This window comes from Triturus cristatus, chromosome 4_2 (assembly GCF_964204655.1).
Source record: "Triturus cristatus chromosome 4_2, aTriCri1.1, whole genome shotgun sequence".
NCBI lineage: Eukaryota > Metazoa > Chordata > Amphibia > Caudata > Salamandridae > Triturus > Triturus cristatus.
This window is the reverse complement of record NC_140586.1, coordinates 148,314,478-148,340,911: the sequence shown is the minus strand read 5'-3', so window position 1 is coordinate 148,340,911 and position 26,434 is coordinate 148,314,478. Positions and strand designations below refer to the sequence as shown.

Here is a 26,434-nt window from a genome sequence, read left to right as displayed (position 1 = left end):
TATTACCATCTACTGCTACACTCCCTTCAAGTAAAACAGGGCAATTCCAATAATTGGATGAGGTAGGCTTACTCACGTAATGTGACATGCTTCATCATTTGCCACCTCGTCCCACCCTGGTAAGGTGGTACAAACAGGGCCGACTCAACCTCAGGGTGGGGTTAACCTAAGGGAGTTCTTAGAAAGTACTTATTTTTTCTGGATAAAATTTGGATCCAGTTCAAAGAATAAAAAGCCTTAGGATAATCCACAAAAGTATCCTCTATTAAGGTTGTTTCCTAGGCTTGTTAAAAATCATAAGGGGTTGTCAGAGAACGTATATGGTTGCTATGACCATTAAGTGCCAGAAGGTTTGCATGCTCATTCCACCAGAGCAAAGTCTGTGACCACTAGGTTAGCAGACGGAGCTCTGGTCCTGGACATCTGCGAGGCAGCAATGTGGGTCTCACTGCATTCATTCACCAAGTACTTCTGCCTGGACTGTCAGGTCCTTCAGGACGAGCATTTTGCCAGTTCAGTTCTGCATGACTTTCTTGTATGAATCAAGTTCACAGACCCACCTCTGGAGATGTATTTCTTGGGTATCTATTCTAAGGTAAGAAATCTGAGGCTAGAAGTCTCTATCAGATGAACTAGTTACTTACCTACAGTAAGGCCTTATCTGTTAAAGACTCTATCTAGCCACAGATTACTTACCAGCCAACTCACCCTCCCCACTCTGCAAACTGATTTATAGAGATAGGGCTGCCCCCCCTCAGGGCCCTTGTTCCATTAACCAGTGTCAGTGTTCTTCGTGGCTCTGTGTTTTGGCATGGAAAGTTGCGAAAAGAAACTGACGTCAGCGCATTGGGGTGGTGCACGACACTTCCGGTGCAGACGACGCCGCTGATGCCATGCATAGCTGAATGACATCACCTACCTGCACGCAGGGGATACTGCTCACAAACAATTTCCGGGTCCAGTCTGACTCCTGTGGAAAATTCTATGGTAAGGAGTCTGTGGCTAGATAGAGTCTCTACCAGATAAGGCATTACTGAAAGCATATCACTTGTTTATTAATACTCCTCTCACCCTATGCTTTTCACCTCTCTACCCATCCAGCTGAAAATTTCTGACAATTTTATGAGCCTGACAAGGTGCTACTGGGCAGTCCGCTTCTTGCATCCTTTATTTATATTAGTGCACTATTTCTTTTCCCTTTTTTTGTGCTCCCTTGAGTGCTCAATCTTTTGCCATTTCCCCGCACTACGCGATATTCCTCACTCCACCCCACACACTATCCCACTTTACATTTTTATTAAGCAGCCTAGCAGCTGCAAAGTTTTGCTAGGCCCCTGCCACCTTTTTTTTTTCACTCTCATAGACTGTCTTACTTTTTTTTCTTTTGTAATTTCTGGGTCTAACATAGTTGTCCAACATGTTAAATTGATGAATTAAAAATAGCTGCCATGGTTCATTTCTCAATGATGTGCTGACATCATGATGGATGCACATCCATCAGCGGTCATCTTACGTGTCATAGACAAGCCATAGCAAAATTGTCAGTCATGCATGCATAGTGACACATGCATTGGGTTGCCACATGGCCGTTTTTTACCGGAATGACTAGTGTTGGGACGCATAAGTCCTCTGCATGGTAATGCGTGGGCTGAATGTATGTGTGCTTGGGGTGCAACACTACATGGAAGTAACAGTGCTAGACAGTGTCTGTGCTGCATGCATATACTGAGTGCAAGTGTGCATATAATGGTACATTACATTGAGGTTCCTGGGTTCCCTTCTGGGAAACCCACTTGGTGAAGACATGAGGGGGTAGAGGAATCCCCTCAGACAGATTTCAGTATTGCTGCATTCCTGTAAGCTGGGTGGGACAGTGTGCCAGTGGGGGGGGGGGGGGGAGAGAGAGAGAGAGAGAGAGAGAGTCTTCCCCTGTACTCCTCAAAGGGTGCTATTTGATTAAGTGAGAGATCAGAGGGAAAGGCATGGCACATCTCAGTCAGGAGATGAGGCTGATAAGGGAATCATAAAGAGTAGGGCTGTGAGTCTGGCATTGAGCTTTTGATGCAAATTTCACTGTAGCTGGTATCTAGGTGTCAACTCTAGTCACTCCCATGTCCTGTGTTGTGGGACTGTCAGCTTTGGAGTCTCTCCCGCTGTGACATACGATCTTTCCACAAGAAGGAGAGAAGAAGTGTGCACACTTCAAAAGAAGCAGAACCCCAACATACAACTTCAAAGACCCAGAACCTAAATCACACTTCGTATCTGTAAATTGGCTATAAGAAGGGGAGGTTGAGAGCAAAAAATCAGTTGGAGCCTGTCCCCTGCCAAAGTGGCTGAGCGGGCAGGGCTGGAGGATGAAGGTGTGGGGGGGGGCATTCACGGGGCAAAGTAAATTAAAAAAAACTTAAATGAACAACACCGCCTCCTGCTGCTTCACGCTCTTCCTCTGGGCACAGGCTCCCTGCTTGCACTGCGGACAATCCTGACTCTGCGTGAAAGCAGCATCAGGATTGGCCTGAGCGCCATCAACTTGCACTCCCATGCAGACTGGGAGCCTGTGCCTTCTCTCTCCAACCCCAGCAATGCAGCTGGGGCTGGAAAGAGATCCACTGCGCATGAAGGTTTGGCTGGCCTGAGACCACTCCCCACCAGCAGTGTCATCCCCTCGACCTGCCCCCAAGGCTCATCAGAGTCCTGGGGGTGGGTACAGGGGATTAAAATAAAACAATAATAAAACAGGTTTAAAACCTTGTGGTGGCAAGGGGTGCTGTGCTCCTCCACTCTAATGAGGCAGCGGCCGCAGCCCAACATTTGTCATCTGCCAAGCAGTCAGATGGACTGTGTGAGAAGGGATCAAGGCCTGCTAGTAACCCTGCTAGGTAAGGGGACATCATCCAGGGATACCAAAACCACCTGCTCTAGAGCCTGGAGCAGTAGCGCCTGTCTGCTTGCTAAGATCAGTGTTCCATGTGAGGAAGAGGAAGGTGTTGTAGGGAGCAAGGGTCAGTGGGGAGCCTTGTCAAGAGAACTCGCAGTGATAGGTGTAAGGAAACAGTGGTTGCACAGATCAGGTCATTGCCCTTGTGCAGGTTTAATTCAGCAATCCTCATATGACAAGAGATGGCTGCTATGAAAAAAGCTGTGATCTGAGAACAGTGTGGGGAGAGTAAAGCCTGTACGGAATTGTTGCTGCGACCCATCATGCCAGGAGGAGCCGCTGTAGAAGTTATCGCTGCCAACAAGGGCTGAAGCCTGAGCGGGACCTTAGCTGCAACTCTGTATGCCAGGAAGGGATATTGTTGAACAGTCTGCCATGCGTTGAGGGCCGGTGCCTTGTTTAAACATTTTCCTGCAACCCTGTATGCCAGGAGAGGTTGACAGAATTTAGTGTGCTGCGCGGTAACCACCCAAGAAGTATAAAGCTGTGTGACTTGTGCATCAAAAGCATTGAGGATTGCACCGACCTGCCCCCGTGGACTGAGGAGGAAGGTGTTGGATCATCACCATATCGCTGGTACACAGATCAGGAGCATCAAAATCAACTCCCCTCCCGTTAGATAGTGCAGAACTTACTGAGAAGGAGGATCACCGGAGTGCCTCTTTTCACTGCTGGAGACATCTGCGTAAGGTCAAGGAGCGCCTCCACTTGCTGGGTGCTGCTGCAGCTCCAGTGTGCAGACAGACTCACTGAGCAGAACTAGAGTCTTGCAATTGCCCACAAATAGGAAACCTGTTAAGACACTCCACACTTCCTCACTGCTGAAACCAGTAAGACTGGTTACTGGTAATCGGGCCCCAGGGAGACTCAGTGGTAAGGGACACTGCAGCACCCAAGACACTTTTGACTATGTTCTAACAGTCGGAGTGGACTTGAGTTAAGGTCCCTGGATGTGGCCACCAGTGAATGGGGAACCCTAACCACATTACGAGGAGTGGGTGGAACAGGTATTTGCCAGAGAAATTCAAGAGCCGCTATCTCAATTGTGTTATTCCTGAATGCCATCATTTTCTTTGAATCAGAGAGTTAGAAATTAAAAAAAAATATTCTAAAAATAAGTATTTGACTGGATATTGATCTAATGCTACTGCTGTGTGCTCTTTGAATTATGAGCCTTGCTCAATAATCTATATCCACACTTCCCTCCAGCCAAAGGAGTCTTGGACTGCTTATTCACTCGTCTGCCACTGAGAGTCAAATGCATATAGGGTACTTTGCCCAGTTGCTCAGGATCCACAGTAAGTCAGGTTGCAGGATATCAGGAGTAAACGGCCTCAACCCCCATGGTTGGGTCCAGTAGCCCCTGCATGCCCGGTGTCCCTCTGAAAAGGTTTATGACAACTATTTTAATGTCCCAGTTGAGTCAAGAAGTAGGCAAATCACATAAAGCCATTATTTTCTCCCTTTAGCAGTACATACTTAAAACTGTAATTATAAGAAGAAAACACGTTAAAGTGTGTTCCGGAGCCGCCTTAAAGGACCCTTACTAATAATTAAAGTCAGTAAAGACAGAAATGCCATGTATAAAATGAATGCAAAAAGATCAGATAATGGACGGAATGCTGAATGAATCAAACATTCACCCCCAGTCATAGATCTGGGTTAAATACATCGATTCTTTGCACACCACACCGTTCCAGTTTAGTCCCAGCCATATGCAAATCCGTCTTGACTCTGCTCCCCATGGTAACAGTCCAGCCTGAACTGCCAGGCCAGGTCCTCCCTGGACCAGAAACAAGTATCCTGGGGCCGGTTTCGGGCTTTCACACCTCATCAGCTAGGCTAGCTTGAATCTGATGGTGTAGCGAGGAAGGGACCCACATCTGGGCATACCCTTCCCATTAGGGCGACAATTGCAAAAAGAACAGATAATAGACAGAATGCTGAACCAATCAAACATTCACCCCCAGTCACAGATCTGGGTCGAATCCATAATTTTTCTGTACGCCACGCTGTTCCAGTTTAGACCCATGCAAATGCAAATCAGTCTTGACCCTGCTCCCCAAGGGAAGAGTCCATCCAGAACTACCAGACCAGGCCCTCCCTGGACCAGAAACAAGCATCCTGGGACCAGTTTCCGGGTTTCACCCCTCATCAGCCAGGCTAGCTTGAATCTGGTGGTGTAGAAAGCAAGGGGCCCACGTCTTGGCATAGCCTTCCATTTAGGGCGACAAATGCTGCAGCACTTTTAGTTTTCGCCCTAAGTGGGATGGGTATGCCCAGACGTGGGTCTCTTGCTCGCTGTGCCACTGGATTCAAGCTAGCCAGGTTGATGAGGGGAAATAACCCAAACTGGTCCCAGGATGCTTGTTTACGGTCCAGGTAGGGCCCAGCTTGGCAGTTTGGGCTGGAATTTTCCCAGGAGGAGCAGGGTCAAGACTGATTTGCATATGGCTGGGTCCAAACTGGGGTGGCGTAGTGAGCAAAAGAACAATGGAGTTAACCCAGGTCTCTTAGCCAGGGGTGAATGTTTGATTCATTCAGCATTCCGTCCAGCATTTGTTGCTGCTGCATGTTAAAAATGAAAACAGACTATTTTATTAAACGTTCTGTTCAACTACCATATCCAGGCCTTAGTAGGGACTTTAAATGTTACCCAATGGCAGTATATTTCTCAGAGAAAGGTGGCAACCCTGCACATTCATGCACATGCAACTAAAATAAAAGCACAGAAAACGCCTAAAACATAAAAGCCATTGTTTTGGAAGAGGAAAGTGGGAATTTAAAAATATAAAAAAAATCGGGAGAATGCATTTCCTGAATTGACTTCTATTGAAACAGGCAATTTCAGCACGGAGACAGGTCATAAAGATGTTTTTGCGTCAAAAAGCGGGAATCTCCCGCTTGAATCAGGTCTATATAGACTATTGGCATGGCATATGTGCAATAACTCAGCCTTCTACAGCCACGAACAATTGTCTTTGCCAATGCTTAGACGTTTATACCACGTCCTGGCATTTGGTTTTGAAAATCAGCTTCTTCAGTCTTTCTTCTACTTCTTTTCATTGAAGGATCCCAATCAACTGCCTCTGTAGTTAGTCTTTCTTTGGTTTCTGTGCTGTCAGTCTGATGGCGGAGTCCGGTTTGGAGGAGTCGGACCCTCTGGTCTTGGCAGACCCGATTTCGTTTGGGGATCCAGGCGCCGCTCCCTTTGGGAACTTCCCACATTATTACCGCTTCCATCCCCCGGGGGACCGGCTCCGACTCCTGAGCCCGGAACTGAAGACTAGGCTGCCCGAAGCTGAATGGTCGAGACCGCTACTATGCCTGGACGTGGGATGCAACAGCGGGGTGAGAAAGCAAGGCAACATTGGAAAGGAGTGCGGTGCAACAGCTCTCGTGCTGACTCATTTCTATGTGGGAGTAGATCATTGAATCTAATTGTTTTCTTTGCATTTTGTCCCGAACAGCCGTTTTCACCCATCATGAATTTCAAATTAAGGGTGTCGTAGTGCAAAGAAAAAATGGACTAGGTAAACTACTCTCGCGTTGAAATGCCACAGTACAACACAACCCGGACGTTTAAGAGGTTTCCAGTGGAATGTGTCTTGACAAACGAGCGAGGGGCTTTTGTGGGGAGTGGTTATGGAGAGGGAGGGCTACAGAGAGAGGGAGAGAATGGTAAGAGGCGAGGGGAGAAGGATTGAATTGATAAAAGAGATACCGTGGGTGAGAGATGAAGTAATAGTGTCGAGAATGGAAAATAAGTAACGGAGGACTGTGAAGTAGCGGACTAGTAGGGGTAAATAGGACTCTTGGAGGTGCGAAGCAGCTAGTAGGGACATCTGAGAGCTAAAGAGCAGGTGGCCTACAAGGGTGAGAAGAGGGAAAGTAGCTGCAGGTGAAAAGGGAAGAGTAAAGGAGAGGGTCTGTTGTAAGTGGGGAAGATGGGGAAAGTGACGCTAGAAAAGGAGGGCAAGGCAGGAGAACAACAGCCTTGAGAGAGGTGCTGCAGGTAGGGTTGACACTTATCGTAGAAACAAATATCGGCCATTTGTTTACATTTTGCTATTTTAGAATAGCCAAGAACTGGTAGGCGAAAAAAAGAGTTTGTTTAAAGTTGTGAGGATTCTTTTGTAATATAGCTACTATCTCTGCTTGCTCACATAAGCATTTTAAAATGATTTAGACAGCTCTCAAATCATATTTACTTATTTCTCTGTGTTTGTTTTTATGGCTTGGCTGGACAGCACAACTGTCGCCAGACAATTATGTGAGAATTGCCAGGAGAGAGCCTTTGGCGCCTACATTCTGTGAGTCAGGAGTACATTTTGATTCGGTAGAAGTTGTTCTTCCACAAAAAAGTGCTTACCCAACACACAGTTGTGGTGATTTGATTTATCTATCCAGCTGCCTGAACATTTAGGGGCAAAACATATAACATTGTAAAGCTAATAAAGTGTCTCATATAACTAGTTAATTTATAGTGTTTTTCTCTATCAGCAGCAGAGATGGAATGAGGCAGTCTTTTAACTTACACCAATATTATTCTACAGTTCTTTGCTTCCACACAAAAACATATCCACTTCTATGCTATCTATTTGTAATTTTCACATTACCATTCAACATACCTTTTAACCCAGACCTATTGGCATTGCCAATGCTTATTAGGTTAATATTTCGGAAGGGAAGATGGTGTTCACTCTTTTTCCCAGTATTTTTACTAGCCTGCACTTAAAGATATAGGCATTTAAAAACAAATGGCCTGATGGCATCCTTTACCATTGGCAGAGAAGAGGTACGGGCACCAGTGGGGTTAGTACATTACTCAGTGGTTAGGAGAATGGTAAGTGTTAGCAGAGGGCCTAGGCAGAGGCTCACAGAATGGGTTAGGCGACGAAAAGAGGGCATCCGGTGGACCATATTGACAGTTAATGTTCCTTAAGATAGAAAAGGGCAACTGTGAAGTGTAACTACTGAGGGTGTGAAACATGGGCAGTTGCGCAGAGGAGAAGTGGTAGATGTATGTGAACTTCTATGAAGCAACTGGCCAATGAAGAGACTGGTCGGACAACAGAGGAAGGAGGAGGTTAAAAGGAAAGGAGCTGAGGGCACGTAGAATGGACTTGATTTAGGTAAGTAGAAATGCAACATTATGGGCAGCTGACGAAACCTGAAGTGGGAAAAATAGAGTTGTATGGGGAATGTGTTCTCCTCTTTCCAATGCATTAGGACCAGGATCAAAGAGAAGGCATGAGAGAGGCGTAGAAGGAGAGAAGTTGTGGAAAACAGATGTAGAGTTGTAAAGCTACAACGAAAAGTTATGTCTACATTTAGAACTAACATGTAGTATGTCAATATTTCAGTTTGATATTCTCATTACATAAATGCAGATCATGAAGTGTTGACTGGGTGTACCTAGGGAAGGGCTTAAGGGAGTACAAGACAAGCTGGCACATGGAACTAGAGGTAAAATGGACTTACAAGGTCTTAAGACAGACCAAGAATCTGGGTAAAAACATAGTTCGTGAGTTCAGAATACTGGAGAGTATAGTGGTGAGAACTAAAATGAGTAATTTTCTGAACTATGGGAAGTCTAGACATGGGTATTGGGTGGTCATAGAAGGGAGACTACAAGGAAAATGGCAGCCTGAAAGGAGCGACCTCAAGAAGCATTTAGGTAAAGAACTTGGAATTGAGGTGGGTTGGCACCCTGTAGTGACAAATATAGTGACGAATAAAGGGATTGTAGGAATCAGAGGGCTTAGGAGGACCTTAAGTAAGATTTCCTAGCAATCCTTGTGATCAAGGGATCTGAGGAGTAAAAGTTGCCCTTGGTGTTGAAAGCAAACAAAAAACATGTGCTTCTTTGAGATCAGCCAGGCTGGCAACAGTGAAAATATTTGGATATACACTTTGGGCATCTGTGTGACGCCAAGGGAATCTTTTGAAGTTAAGATATGGACCATACAACATAGAAGTCAGGAAAAGGGATCGTTTGAAAATCTCAGGGTTAAGGAGCATCAAAAAGAATGGGCTTTTGATCGAGTGAATTCTTTAAGTTGGCAGGGCTTGAAGAACAGAATACAAGAACTAGATTAAAAAAATAAGCATCCATAGATAGTAAGTAGAAACATTCCCGTTTGTCGACTATCAAACTTATTTTTAAAGAGGTAATTGAGATACTCCCAGACTATCAATTAAAGATGTTTTAAATCCCTTTACACTGATATGTTTTTTTTCTTTCCCAGGATCTGAGTGTTGCTTTGTATCGTCTTCTCATGGGCTTTCAAGACAATGAAACAGCACCTGCACTTTCTGTAGATGATCTGAGACATGTCCAACTACTCTGCTGTGACATTGATGCCACCTTGATTCAGAGGGCAGAGGAAACGAACCCCTTTCCAGACTCAATCTCCTACTCTTGCCTCAATATCATGGATGCAGTTGCTCGCCAAGAGGTCTTTGACTCCTTCCTTGCTAGGTTTGATCGCTCGTCCTTTGATCTTGGTTTTTGCATGTCTGTGACTATGTGGATTCACCTGAACCATGGGGACAGAGGGCTGGTGGAGTTCTTAGGCTGCCTCGCATCTCACTGTAAGTACCTACTGATTGAGCCCCAGCCTTGGAAGTGCTACCGATCAGCTGCCCGGCGGCTACGCAAGCTAGGAAAAAATGACTTTGACCACTTTCGGTCTCTGACTATTACTGGTGACATGAGTAAGCAGATAACAGACATTTTGACCAACGATGGAGCCACAGAGCTGATCTGCTCTTTCGGGAATACCAGCTGGGAACGAAGCATTCTCCTTTTCAAATCAAACAAACTGTAAGCCAAGTGAAATAGTGTCGTCAGTGACGTGCAAGAGAAAAACCTTGAAGAATCTTTGTGCAACATGTGATGCTTGTTTGTGGTATAGTCCAGCACCAAGAGGTACCTAACCAAACTCTACTGTGGCACGAGGTAATACTTAAAAAAAAATGTCAGGCGATGTTTACATAAATAATGCTGCAGAAGAGCCACCGTGCAAGTCGGACTAGCAGGGGAACTGTTTTTGATGCGTACACCAGTACATCGAGTGAGAAGTGACATGGTGCTGGCACAGGATCAAGTAACAGCAGGGAGCAATCCAAAGCCTGGTGTCTGTTTCTAGTTTTATTTTATTTTTTTATTTTAAATACATTTTACTACAGATCTCTGTGATAACTTGAAATTCAGGGTTGGGACCAGAAGCAAGGATTGTGATTTACTTTTTAAACTCAACAGCCATTATCAATGACGACGCACAAGCTACACTCCCCAGCATCAAGGAAAGTACAAGCAAGCAATTAGATCAGTGGTCGAAGTGGGGGGAAAAAAGTAGGGGAACTGTGGGCGGAGAATCGGAGGGCGGGAATAACGCGTGGGTTGGGTCAGTGGTGTGGCCAGAATGCGCAAACATCCAAATTGTTAGTATTTGTTTGGCATTTCACTGCCCAGTTTAATCAACCAATGGATACATAAGGTTATAATGAGTTATTGACATTAAAATACATTCACAAAGCGGGATATGCTTCTAATCACAGAATGTCCTAAATACGACAAAATGTGGAAGCACAAGCCATTTGTCTCCGAGCCATGGAGTTTGTTATCAGCACTTCTCCCTTTTTCCACAACAGCAGTTCAAACATGAATCGCAAAATATCATAGTTTGCAAATTGTTTCTATATAATTATGGCTCTGCCATATTTGCCTCATAATGCAAGATCTGCTGCATGATCTGACCATTTAAACTAATAAATTATTTGTAGCTCAAACGTATCAAAAGTTAATAAAAAATGTGACTTGTGTTGCTGCGGAGTTGACTGGTCACCTTTCTCACTGCTACATTTGTATGTTACATTGATACTGACAAGGCAAAATCTTTCCAGAGACGGTTAGTGTGGGTACCCATGTCAAAATAATAAAATATCAGAAAATATAATGCATTCCGCTGCAGCCTTATGCTTAACGCATAATTTAGTCAACACTGCAGCATAATTTTGTCCTCCTTTGCTGCATTATTAATTCCAGTGGCCCCACAGCAGGCAGCACATGTTAAAAGTGCTTGTGAATAAAGAGATTGTGAAGTTAGCGAACTTAGTTTGGTGTGAGTGCAACTCCTGCATTGCCAATCACTGGTGAGTTGCAGCTACAACTGCTGAAACAAGGCCAATGGAGGTACCTATGGGTGAGGCAGACTGGCCTCAAGGGCAGGGCTGGCGTTAACACTGGTGGCGCCCTGTGCATTAATGTTTGTTGGTGCCCCCCCAATGACCACCTCCGCCACAAATTCCCTCACTACCACCCTTTAACAGTGCCCCACAAGTCTCCAGAACCCCACTCTCTCTCAGTTGCGTTTAACTTGATTTACAGCACCACTCATACCATTGTAGGCTGTCAGAGCACTTTACATCACACACATTACACAGAGACAATAAATATGTGTGTAAATCACTGTATAGAAAAGGTTACATAAGGCTAAGGACTACATGGTGTAGGAGTCACATGACAACCATACTAGTAGGCAGTATAGTTTAATAGTGATTGGTCTGGAGAACCCCAAACTCCTAATTTAAAATTACCATGGTTGGGGGTTCTCTTTAATAATCAGAATGGATTTCTATTCAAAAGAACACTCTTTGCAACATTTTACAGCGCCTCTCATACCATTGTAGGGTGTCAGAGCACTTTACATCACGCACATTGCACAGAGACAATAAATATGTGTGTACATCACTGTATAGAAAATGTTACATAAGACAAAGGACTACAAGGTGTAGGAGTCAAATGACAACCATACTAGTAGGCTGTATAGTTCAATAGTGATTGGTCTGGAGAAACACAAACTCATAATTTAAAATGTATTACCATGGTTGGGGGTTCTCTTTAATCAGAATTGATTTCTATCCTAAAGAACACTCTTTGCAACATTAGGATAATCAAAGACTGGTGTAAAAAACAACACTCTAATTCATACCTTGCAGTTTGTATGCAGCTCTTCGATGACAGTTAATGGCTCATTGTTCTATGTTAGGATTTTAACTTATAAACTGCAAGTAACAAAAGGATCTCTCCGACAAAGGCAGTAGCCCACTGACCTATTTATATAATGTGCACTTTGTGATCTGTATGGGACATGTTCTTTGCAGCAGGCACATTAACCCTCTGAGCTACCTTTCCATGAGTCAAAACTTCGACTAGACAAAACTCCGATCTCTCTCCAGGAAGAACAGTAATCATCAGTCATCATGACATTTTTATTGTTGCTGAAAATTGCTGGAGGCCAGGAAGGAGGCAGAAAGCGCTTTTAAAACCATAATATACTTGAAAAAATGATGCCTCCACCCAAAGTCAGCACCCGGTGCGTTCACACAGGTTGCACTGCCCTAGAGCTGGCCCTTCTCAAGGGTCCTGTGACCTCAGTGACAGTCACTGTTGTTCTAGGGTGTGCTGCTTCATAGGCCTGCCCGCAAGACTGGAGGTGACCTTCAGTATGGATTGTGGTGGACAAGCCTTGAAGGTTAACTTAAACTTGTCATGCTAGGGTCCACCTGCTGGTGCTAAGATACCAGAGCTTCTAAGGTGTTGCGAAGCCTTCGAAGGTCTAGCATGGGATTGTGCTCCCTCAGGAGTGTGGTCTGGTTGACTGGTTATTAAGACGGAACCTGGTTCCCCAGTTCCAAATTCAGCAGCTTTGGCCATAGTGCCACATCCTCTTCCCCCACTGAACACCATACTGCCCCACTGAGAAACTCACACCGACTTCAACTACAACCTAATTGTTGCCGGCTATAAACACCTGGATGTGGCTCAATTTAAATCACGCACTAGACAAGAGTAATATGCGGCCTACAAAAAAAAAGTAACATCATCTTGGAAAAAGCAAACACTCCTAGGGAATGCAAAATGTAGCAAACCATGTGAAATGTAATCAGGAACAACATGGTTACCATAACGCTTTTACACTCTCTATTCAGAAATCAGTGAGCGCTTTTGCCTGAAAAGTTAAGGACATGACTACAGGGCCCGGTCCATTGCGTATATCCTTACAAGACGTAAGCAGTATGGTAAAAAAGACCACATCCCTGAACGCAGAGCAGCAGTACACATTTTGTTTTCCAATCCATGCATTGCAGTACCTCCAGGATTGGTGCACTAGTTCCAAGCCCGGGGAAAACAAACACTAGCAAACAAAAATAGCGCTTCACTAGCAAACTGTAAAAGTGGCGCTAATGTGTTTGGGTGTGAATAAAATCAATCTGGCCAGTTTGCTACCACTCTGTCTTACTTTATTTATTTTTCATATTTTTAACCTTTTATTCCCGATGCTTACTTTGGAATTAAAATTTCAGAAGTATACAACACTTCCAGCAAAAGTATTTTTCTTTTTTCGGTCCATTTCATGGGGAGCAAATAAAAGAAAGGAGAGGAAACAGAGTGAGAGCCCCTTCTTGAAGTCACGGTTTTCAGTAAGAGAGGAACTGCTAGACAGAAAGAGAGGGAAGAAGGAAAGAGTGGGGGGGGCAGCTGAAGCGGCAGAGCAGAAGTGGACACGGTCTTTGTCTTCTCTGGGGAAGAAGGACAAGACAGAGTCCTGTCACTTCTATGCCGCCCCACCCATCCCCGAACGTCAGGAAGGCCGAGCTTTATCTATAGGCTATGCCGATTTCTTGAGTCCTGGAACGGATTTTCAAAATCAATAAGTAGGGGAACGGAATCTTTGGAATTAAAGAAGTAGGGGCACGCCATGCCCTGCCGATCCTGCCCACTTCGACCACTGAATTAGATGTGATAAAATAAGCAAATTATGTATCAACAGTTCCAGCAAAATGATTGCATACATCTCTATCAGCTTCTTTCTATCCTGATCTGCTCCTGAGATCTGTCCTCTTTATTCAATTGATTCTTTTTTTGTGTAAGTATGTTATCTGTGGTAACTGGTAATTGCTTGTGCACTCTCTTCCCTGCCATTTTGAGGTGTGTGATGGGAGAGCTTAGTCTGCCAGCAGGCTGGAGCACAGCTATGATACCTGTTCCTGTAGTGTGCTGCTTTGTGGGATCTTGTTTTTAATTGGGTTCAAAGGCGGTGATATGTATAGGGGGACTCAGTGCAGTGACAGGGAAGTGCTTATAAGGTTTTGCCTAGCTGTATTTCTTTTTTAGACACTTTTTTTGGGGGGGGGGGGGGGCTTGATTTAAACCTGGCGTCCTTGGCGTGGTTCTCCCCTAACTTTTTGCCTTCATTTCTCCTGTTTTGCTCACATTGTTTTTGCTGGCTTTGGCACTCTGCACACCGTACTACGGATAGCCAGTACTAAAGTGCTTGTGCTCTCTCTTTAAACATGGAAGAATTGTCTTACACCTAATTGGCACATTTAATTTATAAGTCCCTAGCAAAGTGGCATTGCAGGTGCCCGGGGTCTGTGACTTAAATGCTACTAGTGGGCTTCCAGCACTGATTGTACCAGCCACTTAAGTAGCCCTTTAAATTTTCTCAGGTCTGCCATTGCAGCCTGTGTGTGCAGTTTTACCGTGCCATTTTGACCTGGCAAAATAAACATTTTGCCAAACTTAAACCTTCCTTTTTACTACACATGTTTGTCCCAGTGTAAGCCCTGAACAGTCCAGAGGACAGGGTGCTGTGTATGTGAAAAGTAGAACACGTTTTTAAATGTAACATGTCCGGGTAGTGAAAAGGTCCTGATGTTATTTTTCGCTACTGCAAGGCCTACATCTCCCATAGGATAACATTGGAGTTCCATATTACATTTAGGAACAGGTAGACAAGTTGAGTTTTGGTGACAAAAGAATTGTACTTAAAGCCCTCCTTAATGGTAAAGTCAGATTTTCAATCACAATTCTGAAAATGCTATTTTTACAAAGTTAGTTGGCATTTTAGTGTCCTAACCATTTGGTGCCTTCAGCCTGATCCTGGGCCACTTGACTAGGTGTAGCTTGTGGTTGATCTGTGTGTATTGCTCCCAGTCACTGAGACAAGGGGGAGATAGGTGTCAACAGGATGGGCCACACCAAGTTAACGAGGGGGAAGAGCTGTCGCCTACCATACGTGGACATCACAAAAGCTCTACCTGAACACTCTTATAAAGGGCTTGACATTGGTCTATTGTGACCCCAGACAAGCTGGAGCCACAACAGGGAGGAAGGGGATGCCTGACTCCTCAGGGAGGTGGAAACCTCTAGAAGCTTCCTCCACTCAAAGTGGGCACCAGGTATAAATGTTGGGCCTCAGATCCCAACTCTTCAGTACACTAATGGACCTGTGGACTGCTGTGCTCCTCTGAAAGGACTGCCACTCTGCTGAACTGGTGCTCTGAAGGACTGCTGCCCTGCTGTGCTGACCTGCTGCCCTCTTGCCTGGGTGAAAAGGACTGGACCAGCATCAGCTAAAACCAGGACCCCAGAGTGACTCCAAGAGCTAGTTGGCTGGTCTTCTGACTAGAGCCTCAAGGCAGAAGGCTCCAAAAACCTTGAACCCAGCACCTCGACTCTGCATTATGTGGGTTTTACTCTGTCAAGTGGTGCCATCCCAGGCCTAGACCCTTGGAAGTTGGCCAGAATGTGCTTTGCCACCCTAACTGTGATATCAGTAGAACCGACACATCTCTGCTGCGCGGCGCAACCCCAAACTAAACCGACGCATCACCTCTGCTAAGTGGATTTCCCCGATGTAAGGACTTCACTTCGATGCCCGCAGCCTCCCAGGAACCTCCGCTGCACAATGCATCTTGATGCAGGACTCCGCATCGCAAGCCTGCAGGACCTCACTTCGCAGCTTCTAGGGATTAAAGCAATGCATCTTCGCGGGACTCACCAATGCTCTGCGAACAGGATTTAAGGTACTTTTCTTCAGCGGGCCTAACTGGGTCCCTGAAGCTGGCCTGCGCTTCATCGCAACTTTTTCCCGGTCTAGTGCGACCAGATATCCAGAGTTGGGGCTTTTGTGCTTTTTAGCACTGCGTTCACTTAAATCTTTAAAATTGCATAGCTCCAGTTCTACTGATTGGATTTTTGTCATTTTGGTCTTGATTTATTTATTAAAGCTTATTCTATATTTCTAATTTGGTGTGAGATTTTCCTTGCATTGTGTTTTCACTCTATTACTGTTTGAAGTGCTGCATAAATACTTTACACATTAAGCCTGGCCACTCTGTGCCAAGCTACTAGAGGGTGAGCATCCGTTAATTTGGGGTTTGCTTGCAACTTCATGCTGACCAGGATTGTGATTGCTACTCGAGTAGGGTTTCACCCCCCCCCCCCCCCACCAATAACCTGATTTATTTCTCTTTCAGAGGCAGGTCCAGTTATCTTTACAGGGTTTATCCTGCTAGTGCCAGTTTCCAATATTCAAGAATCCTGTTAGGATTGAGATTGTTAGCAAGGTCCGTCCTAGTGTGACGCAGGAGGTCATCAAAATTGCCGTGAGATATAGGGCGCTTGGAATTTGTAATGCTTGAATGCCTGTCGGAATAGGTCAATCTGTATAAAGAGCAAAAACTGCCACTTTGAAGCCCCCGGGTAAGAGGATAGATACGATCTCTTACTCCACACATCTAACCCTTGATGACAGAGAAAATGAGAACAGGCAGGGGTTAATAGGACACTGGGTCTAAGGATAAGAAAAACTTCTGGAAGAACAAGTGTACTAGAAACGAATAGCTCACCCGTCTAAATGGATGTCTAGAGCACCCTGAGAAAGCAAATATGTTGAAACAATTAAGCTCTGTGTCCAGTAAGGAAAAAGCACATCAGAAAAAGCTAAAAAGATGCCACAGGAACCTTTGACTCAAATGGCCAACATTACATGGGTGAAGGAACCCTCCAATGCGTCTGAGGCATCCTTTTGAAAAGGCTTACAAAAAGCAGCCGCAGTACCTGGCCAGAAAAAAATCCCAGGAGTCTGAGTCAGAAGACTAGGCTATCCTGAAGCTAGAAAATGAAATCCTCTTTAACAGGGACTTTTTAACCATAATGCTCTCTAGCATCTAAGATCAATTGAGTGGTTTCCATGGGAGGTAATGGCTTAGGAAACTTATGGATAAAGATTTGCCTAACTCCTTTAGTGTGGAGTACTCCTGGGTGGAAGTAATGGTGTTGCTGGCTCCAGAATTGGATCACAAGATGGTGATGTTCCTAGATACATTTTCAGAATCCTTTAGCTGGGTATTGATAGGTTTGGGCAGGTGTGCTAGGACAAATTGTTCGATGTTAGGTGCCTTTAACAAGCATAATGGACAGGTAAAATGTGCCCAGGAGGAGGAGACCATCATAACCCAGAAGTTCTTTCAGGGTGGATTCAACAAGTGATCTGCATGTTAGGCAGTGCAAATTGTGAAATAGAAGAAAGAAGACAGTCTTTGGACAATCGATCCTAACATAGTAAGCCTTGTCACATCAGGACCTAGTCCTGTAGTACAAAAGAGGCTCTTCAGGGGCCCCAATCCAAAGGAATTTAGGAAATACGTCTGCTGCATTGGACGAGGTGAAACGATCCATGAAAAAAGTTTTTAACCCAGGTGATTTTCACAGTGCCTGGTGTGGCAGAGAACACTTATTTGACTCTTCTCACGGACTAGGACTTCTCTAGCGAGGACTGCTGGAATGATCATTGACAGTTTTCTAACTTTTACCCATCCAGAAGCAGGGAAGGCTACCTAGGCGAGCATTATCAAGTTTTGCCTTGTACTCTTATGTGAACATTATACAGGAGTTATTGCTCACTGACAGAGGCTCACAAACGATGCTTGGGTCCTTCAGTCAATGCACTGCATTTTTTCAGTGTGCCAGTTCAGCCTTAATGCCCAGACTGATTTTTGTTTTCTGTGCATTTTTAGAAGGACATCATTTATCACTGTATTTATCTTATCCAAGTTTTTTCTGATAATCATGAACTGTGCATGATGAGGTGTTTTTGAGCATTCTAGGGCATGGCCAGAGAGAGAGCTTAGGCCTAAGGGAGTTCAACACCTGCTGATTTTCATTTAGAAATGTTATAATGCAGAATCCTTCTCTCAATATGGCATTGTGGTTGGGCCAGGTGAGGCTCGAGGCTTCCATTGAGATAGCTCTTTTTCCCTGGGATTTAAGTTGGGAGATATTATGATGGTGGCCTCTCACTGTTATTCGGACTCTATTTGAAACAGTTTTGTGTTAATCCTGTGCCACGTAAAGCATTTTCGGTGATGAGTAGGGTTTCAAGTTGTGCAATCCTGGCTTCTGGGCCCAACATAAACAGTTTACATGCTAATAAGAATTAAAGTTTAAATTCTGTGAAGGCCACCTAGGTAAATATCTCTTCTGCTGAATGCAGCAACATAGTGCTGCATTACATAGGCCCGCTTCATTTCGCAGGGGTCTGCAACAGAAGGATTGGTTGGCCTGCTGCAACACGGCAGACCTGATGTGTTTTACCCTATGCTAGATCTGGGGGTCTCTAGTTGGCAGGGTAGGTACCCCTGTCCAAGTAGGGACCCTTGCTTCTAGTCAGGGAAAGGGGGATACACTGTTAAGATAACCCCTGCTCACCCTCTAGGTAGCTTGGCCTGAGCAGTCTAGGCTATCAAAGGCAATGTGTAAAGTATTTGTACCAACACTCACAGTAACACAGTGAAAACACCACAGATTTACTCCACACCAGTTTTAGAAAAATAAGGTATCTTTACTAAAAACTTCACAAGACCAAATACTACAGAAAAACCAACATACAATTACAAAGGTTACTTTAAATATAGTTCAAGAGTTTGCAGAAAGTACTCCAGGATGTAAAAATCAGTGTCCTGCACAATGCGACTCAATGCACAAAATGCGACACTCTCGTGCCCAACAGTACCTGTAGTTGCACTAAGGTTCCCAAAAGCTATAACAATGAAGATGGCAAAGGCGATGCGATACTCCTGAGACCTTGGGGAGGCTTTGCAGCAGCCCTGCTTCACGCAGCAGAGGTGGATGCACCGGCTCCGATCTGTAGGGGGAGGATGCAGTGACTTTGGCTTTCGTTGCGTAGGTTTCTTAGGGGGAAGCTTCACGCACAGGTACAATGCGACGATCTTCGGTGCGGCGCAGCGCTGACTTCTGGCACCGCAACCCTCGATGCGTCACGGGACGGGACTCTGCGTCGACACACGCAGAGACTGGATACTTTCACGCACCGGCAGTGGTGCGGCACGCAAACTGGTTCTGCGACGACCCTCGCAGCGTCAGGATTCTTCACGCACCGGGACGATGCGCGACGCACTCGGCGATGCGGGTACTCCGAGTGCTGCGATGACGCCGCAATGAAATTCTCCTTGCACTCTCGCTCTTGCGACTCGCAACCGGATGATGCGTCTCTCAAATGGATGATGCGATGGGTACCAGTTACTCTTGTTCACGCTTCTGCTTTCCAGCTCCCAAACACAGCAAAACGACCTCCTGAGGCTCCAAGGCAGGTCAGAACTCCCTCAGCAGAGTTCCAGGGGAGCTGGTGGTGAAGTCCTTTTGTTCCTGGGACTTCTTAACAGGGAGCCAGCTCTTCTCAGGCCCTTGGAGATCAGAATCAAAAGAAGGGGACACAGCAAAGTCCTTCCCCTCTCCTTGGCAGCAAAGCAAAACAGTAAGCTGGCAGTCTTCTCCTCTTCAGTTCCTTCCAGCTTTCTCCTTGGCAGAGGTTCCTTCTTAGTTCCACAGTGATCTAAAGTTTAGGTGTCTGGGGTCCTCTTCTTATACCCCTCGAAGTCTTTGTCTCTCTTTGTTTCAGTGGGGGGATTCCCCTGCTCAAACCGGTTCCTGGGTATGCTCTGCCCTGGAGCACCTGGTTCCTTTCAGAGTGAGGGGCAGGGTCGTTAGACGCTCAGCAGGAGGTGGAGCCTTCTTTGTGCTGGCAGAGGCAGAGTCCTCAGCCCGGCCAGCAGGGGGTCGAGCCGGCATTGTGCTGGCAGACGCAGCCCTACTCAAACCCAGGGGCTACTCCTCCCACCCATTTAGAGCAGATCTCCCTATTCACCCTGCTGCTGACTCATCCAGACTCCTGGAGCCACCTAGCCCATCACATGACACCAGTCAGCCAATCTGCACACAGGCACACAGGAAGGTTAAACAGGAGAATAGCTACTTTCTAAAAAGTGCTATTCTCACACTGTGAATTTAAAAACCATCTTGCTAAAAAGATGTATAATTAAATTCTGAACACAAAGATACCATACTTGGATTTTCTATCTTGCCTTTAGGGGAAGATAGGCATGTAAACAGCCTCCCCATTCTGTCCTATGGGCAAGATAGCCTCTCAGCAGTGAAAAACGAAAATGGCTGTAATTCACTACCAGGGCATGTTACACACCTCAGTACATGCCCTACCTTTCAGATACTCTGCACCCAGCCCCAGGGGGGGTACCTAGGGCCACCATAGGGATGCCTGACATGTACAGAAAGGGAAGGATAAGGACTGGTCAGTAGTTGCACTGGCCAGGTCGACATGGCAGTCCTGGACTGCACATAGGCACTGCAAGCAGGCCTAAGACATCATTTTAGCGCTACTCCTGTGGGTGGCACAATCAGTGCTGCAGCCCACTAGTAGCATTTGAATCACCAGCCCTGGCACACTCAGTGCACTTTACTAGGGGCTAACAGGTGAAACAAATATACCAATCATGGATAACCAATCAATATAACAATTTATACAGAGAGCATATGCACTTTAGCACTGATCTGCAGTGGTAAAGTGCCCAGAGTCCTATTGCCAACAACCACGGGTCAGAAAAAATAAAGGAGGAAGAAGCAAAAAGTTTGGGGATAACCCTGAAAAAAGGGCCATTTGCAACACCCTCCCCAAGTTACTGGTGCTATATGTAACTCCAGAGTGTGAAGTTAGGATGTGAGTCAAAGGGGCACTTGTAATGAGGTCATATCCTCCTTTTTCTCTCGATTTTATTAATTGCAGTAAGAGGCTGTTGTGCCTCTCCGACATACAAGTCAATGATGAGTTTCTCCCAGAAAGCCCCTCGCCCTCCACTCTGCATCCTGTTTGTCAATACTGAGTGCTACCATTTACGCTAAAATCAGACCTGTTTGTCTGTGCCAAGGATTTAGCACCCCAAATGGCGGTCCTTCATCAGAAAGGGATTTGTGCCCAAACCGATGTGGAAGACAGCTTGGTTTTCTCTGCATCTATAGTTATAACAAATCCTCACTTTGAGTTCTGTCTGTACTAAGGGAACAGATACTTTTGATAAATCTAAGAAAGTCTGAGCTTTTGCCGTCGCAGGATCGGGTCTTCCATGGGTCAAGGTTCCATACAGACCTGGGGCTGGTAACTCTACCAGATAAGCAAGTTCAGAAGTTCCAGTATCACATATTGATACTTTTTCTATAGATTATTCAACTGTAGCACTAATAGTTGTAGGTTCAGGAGGATCTGGCAGCAACTGTGTTTTTGGTTCCATTGGCCAGACATCGCCTTAAACTGAGGCATGTCCTGCTGTATTGGAGCCCATCATGTGAGGATATGTCAAACCAGATTCCTGTGTATGCTGCCATGAGGCAGGAGCCGTTTTCGTGGATGGGTCCAAAAAACATCCTGAAGGGGGTTTCATTGTCAACTACAATACCATTGCTTCTGATGTCAGACACCATTGCTTTGTGGTGGGGTGCATGGACAGGATCCCAACAGATTCAGGGTGTATGGTCCCAGACTCGGAAGGTCAGGCCTTCCAATTGAGCGGAGTTGGAGGCAATCCACTTAGCTCTTCTGTCACTTTCTCTCCTGTTGTCAAACAGTTCAGTCCTTATGAGAGATGACAATATGACCTCAAAATCTTCTATCATTAGACAGAGGGAACAAAATCGTAGTCACTATCCAATATCAGACCAGAGTTTTGTTTGGGCAGAAAGCAAGATGAGCTCCCTGATGGCTGTGTACATTCAGGTAGTAGTAAACACTGTAGGTGGTAGGTTGAGCAGGGTCATTCCATTTTCCAGGAGTTTTGTCGGAGTCCTTGAGTGTTTATACAGATTTGTTTGAGCTAGGGTGAGAACACAGACCTGTTTGCTTCAGCTCAGAATTCTCATCTTCCACTTTTTTGTATGAGAATGAAGGAGAGGCGTTCATGGAATCTGAGTGGGCTGTTGTGCCCTTGGCTGAAGGGTCTGGTATGCCTTTCCTCCGTTTTCCTTACTACCTACGTTCCTAGTCATGGTCAGGATGGACAGGTGAGCATCAAATCTGATTGTGCCAGTCTGGCTCAGCTCATCTGAAATCCTCTCCTGATAGCAATGACCAAACAGTAGTGGATCCTAGCGATTGTTCTGTCTCCTCTGTCCTTTTCTCTAGTCCATTCCAACACTTTACCCAGGCTTTTGATTAATGGACTGGAAACTGAAAGGGCAGGGTGTGAGAAAGTGCCATCTTTCTTGCATGGTATGCCCCACTTTTTGCTAAATTGCTGAATGTACTTTGACTGAGTGTACCCTGGGTTCCTGCCAATCAGGTGCCCAGGGCCTATGTTCCTTCCTTAAACCACACAAACTCCAAATTGGCAAACCCTAGCCACATGTCAGCCCCTAGTAAATGGTACCCTAGGTACCCAGGGCCTTGTGGCCAGGGAAGGCCTCTAAGGGCTGCAGCACTCATTGTGCCACCCTCAGAGGCCCTGTACCCTTACACACACACACTGCCCTTGCAGGCTGAGTGTCTGGGTGCAGGACAAAACAAAGAGTCGACATGGCACACATCACTGTGTACCATGCCCATCACCTACACTGCCAAGGCATATGTCAGCCACCCCTCTAGCTGGGTGCATTACGCCTATGGTGTGGGCACAGGAGCAGGAGCCCTGTGCCCCTACAGTACCCGGGTCCATTCCTGGGGGCTGTAAGTGCAGTGCTGTCATTTAAGAGTACATGGTGCTGAGAGCTCGTCAAACACGAGCTCCACAGCACCATAATGGCAACACTGAAGCCTGGGAAGTTTGGTATCAAACTTCTCAGCACATTGAACCCACACTGATGCCAGTATGGGATTTAATGTACTAAGCACCCCAGAGGGCATCTTAGAGATGCCCCCTTACAGCTAACTTACAATCCACGTCTGATCTGAGGCTGCCCAGGCTGCCACACAGCAGACACGTTGCTGGACCCCTGGGTGGGAGAGCTCCTGCTCTCCCGGGCCTGCAACAATGCACATCCTGGGTGAGGTGAGAAATCTCCTCCCCCAGGACGAGCAAAGGGAAGCTTCAAAGGCATGCCGCCATTTGGAGTTTCCCCAGGCCACTGCAACCCCCCACTCTGGCGGGAAGCTTGGCCGGAAACCCCATACAAGGACAGGGGATGTGCCAGCCTGCCCACCCCACCCCTCAGGTGGGGGAGGCGAGGTGAAGCACATCTCCGGGCTCTCGCCATCTTGAAGATGGGAGGCCCTACCCTATCAGGATTAGGCTACTGCCCCCCTCCCACAGGAGAGAGGCAGGATAGGGGGTGTACCCACCCCAGGGCAAGGACCCATTGGTCCCTGGCCTTCACCTACCTGTAACGCCCCTAAATCTAGTATTTAGGGGCACCCTGAACCGTCCTTCCTCAGATTCCAGATAGAAAACTACAAGAAGAACAAGGACCCGCCCTGCAGCTGCTAAAAAGAGAAGAAGACACCAACTGCTTTGGCCCCAGCCCTACCGGCCTGTCGACTCTCGAACCTGCACCAGCGTGGCATCTCTCGTGGCCAGCAACCTCACCAACCCCGGAGGACCTGGCTACCTTTTGGCTCTAAGCCCCTGGGACTCCCATGAGTAGAGGCTCTACTCAAGAAACCTATTTTTAACCCCTGGCAGCAGCCCGGAACCGCGGACCCAACACACTCTGCACCAGCCAAGCCTGGCCAGTGCCGGAGTGGACAAAGACCCTGAAGACGACCCCACGGCGACTGTGACCCCGAGTCCGGCACCCAAGGACCCCCCTCGACATTCCGGAAGAAGCCTGCAGCCTCAGAACAGAGTGCCACCCCAACCGCGATCAACCAGAGGGTAAGATTTCCGACATCAAAAGGCACCCCTGCACCCGGCGCCCTGCGGCCCCCTGTGCCCAATCCCGGGGTACCCACCTAACCTACAACTATCCAACTTACCTCTCGAAGTGGTGGTGGCACCTGAAGCATCCTCGTCCCCGAGCTTGCAGTCTTTTTCCAAACCGGAACATTCCCATTGATTTCCATTGAGCGCCCGACGGCTCAAAAGCACCCTGCACCCAGCCGCCCGAGTGGCCCTGGCAGTGCACTCTCTACACTAACCTACTTCCCCACTTGCCCTGAGTAAGTGACCAGGAGCCCAGCTCCCACAGCCGCGTGGCTTGCCAGACAGCAGCCACCAACCAAGGCCCCCCTATCCCTCATAGGATAACATTGGGCCTAACTCTCTCTGTACCCGGCCGTCCTGAAACCGCTGAGGGTGAACCAACTGTACCTACCTGACACTGGGGGACCCCTGAGTCTATGCCCGGAATTTCAACTCTGCCAGTCGAGTACTTACCCTTAAACCGCTAACTTCATTTTCCTCATAGGGTAACATTGACTGGCTTTTTCTTCAAAAATCTTCTAAGTGTGAACTTTTCAAAACTGCAAATATTCACCAAAAATCAGCCAAGTGACAAAAACGAATTTACTCACCTGCTCCTAGGTGAGCTCCCAGTGCTGGATCTTGGTGCCCAGCCCTGACTCTGAAAAGTGTCCACAACTATACTTACCTCTAACTCATTTTTCTCCCATAGGAAACCATTGTCTGCTTTTCTGTGAAATTTCTTTTAAGTGTCTATTTTTGCAAAGTTGAAATATTCTTTTAAAATCGTACCATTTCTGCAAACGAAATCACTTACCTGTTTTTGATAAGGACCCCAGTCCTGGGTCTAGGTACCCAGTCCTGGATTATTAAAGTAACGATAAAGTACTCTACCTGCAATTTGAATTTCTTGCCATAGAGATCCATTGAATGTTTGCCTTGAAATATTTTCTAAGTGCTAACTTTTGAAATAGCTAAATATTATTTAAAAATCATTACAGTTATTAAGTCGACTTTCATCACTTGATTCTGAATACTGACCCAGGGCTGGATCTAGGAGCCAGACCTGGAATTCCAAAAGTAATCTGAAAAGTAATTTATTACAAATAACCTGAATTTACCATTGAGCTCAATGCATTGTTATGTTTAGGAAATAGGATTGTTTATTGCAACCAACTGTGACTGTTTACAAACATTTATTGCTCAAGACACAAGTATTTATATTCAACCTCTCATTCTGAGAAAGTATATTTTTATCCCCTTTGTGGTTCTAAAAATAAAACAAGCATATATTTTATATATATAAACCATTGGCCTAGAGTTCAGTTATTGAGTGTGTGAAACCATTTGCTGACTGAGTGTGTACAATAAATGCTTTACACTGTCCTCTGGTGCTGCCTTACTGCTCGACCAAGCTACCACTTTTGAGAGTAAGGTCATACCTAACTTTGACCTCTATCAGCCTCTGGGGGACTGTGGACTCTGTACACCCTGTACCTATTAGGGAACAGTATATACAGAGCCACTTTCTCACACAGGGTTAAGAAATAATGGTCTTTCAGGACAGTTGGCTATTTTTATTCACTGTTGCAGAAGAGCTTTTACTCTTACCTTGTATGCGGGTCCCTGGACCACATTTAGCAAGCAGTGTCTGGCAAGGAAGCTGGTCAGACCACAGTTGGTTCAGATTGTATTTTTATTTTTTTGCAGGCATAGGTGCATGTTGATTCTCAAAGTTTCAACTCTAAAGATTCAGTGGGCAGCCATATGGGCTTTTAGATCTTCCTGGGAATACTTGTCCGACGAGAGGACTTAGTTCAGACGTTTAGGGTATTCAGCAACGTTGGCCCATCAATTCAATCTTGTGTCCTGGTGATTCTACAGGCTCTTAGGAGTCCTCCTTTGAGCCTTTAGAACCATTTGAGAATAAGATTTTAACCCTGAAAACTTTCTTTTCAGTGGCAATAACTTTCACCTGAATTCTAGGTGAAATGTGTACTCTGTTCTTGTAGGTATGTTTTTCAGGGTTATTGAGGACATAATCATTCTGCTTCCAGATCCTGCATCTATCCCTAAAGTTATGTTGGTCTTTCAATTAAGAACAGGAAGTGATTCTTCTGTTTTTCTTTTATCCTGATGCTGAAACATCAAAGGAATTTAGGCTTCAGACTCTTGATGTCAGAAGAGCTATGATGATTTTTTTGGATAGAGTATTGGAGTTCTACTCCTATCTTGTTAATTTTGGACCGGATAAGAAGGGATTGAAGCCTACAGTTCAGACCCTTAGCAGGTGGGTTAGTTCTTTGCTAACACCAGGTTTTGGCTTTCTTAGGAATTCAGGGCAGCACAACGAGAAGAATGTTAGCAGAGTTTGAGGGATCCTCACTAGTGGAAATTTGCTGGGGCAGCTACTTGGGCCACTCCCTCTACTTTTGAAAC

At 45.9% G+C, this 26,434-nt stretch overlaps 1 protein-coding gene across 1 annotated transcript; it reads left to right on the top strand.

The window, feature by feature from the left end:
• Positions 1 to 6,044: 6,044 nt before the first annotated feature.
• On the top strand, positions 6,045 to 10,722 carry BCDIN3D (BCDIN3 domain containing RNA methyltransferase). The gene is made up of 2 exons (XM_085600863.1): positions 6,045 to 6,292; positions 9,193 to 10,722. The coding sequence occupies exons 1-2, from the start codon at positions 6,071 to 6,073 to the stop codon at positions 9,772 to 9,774; spliced, it is 804 nt and encodes a 267-aa protein (XP_085456989.1). The 5' UTR covers positions 6,045 to 6,070; the 3' UTR covers positions 9,775 to 10,722.
• Positions 10,723 to 26,434: the final 15,712 nt, after the last annotated feature.

What these genes read in the sequence shown, in the direction of transcription:
- BCDIN3D (XM_085600863.1), top strand. Translation starts at nt 6,071, where the DNA reads ATGGCGGAGTCCGGTTTGGAGGAGTCGGACCCTCTGGTCTTGGCAGAC. An exon ending in ACGTGGGATGCAACAGCGGG is followed by an intron (nt 6,293 to 9,192) that starts GTGAGAAAGCAA and finishes TTTCTTTCCCAG; the next exon opens with GATCTGAGTGTTGCTTTGTA.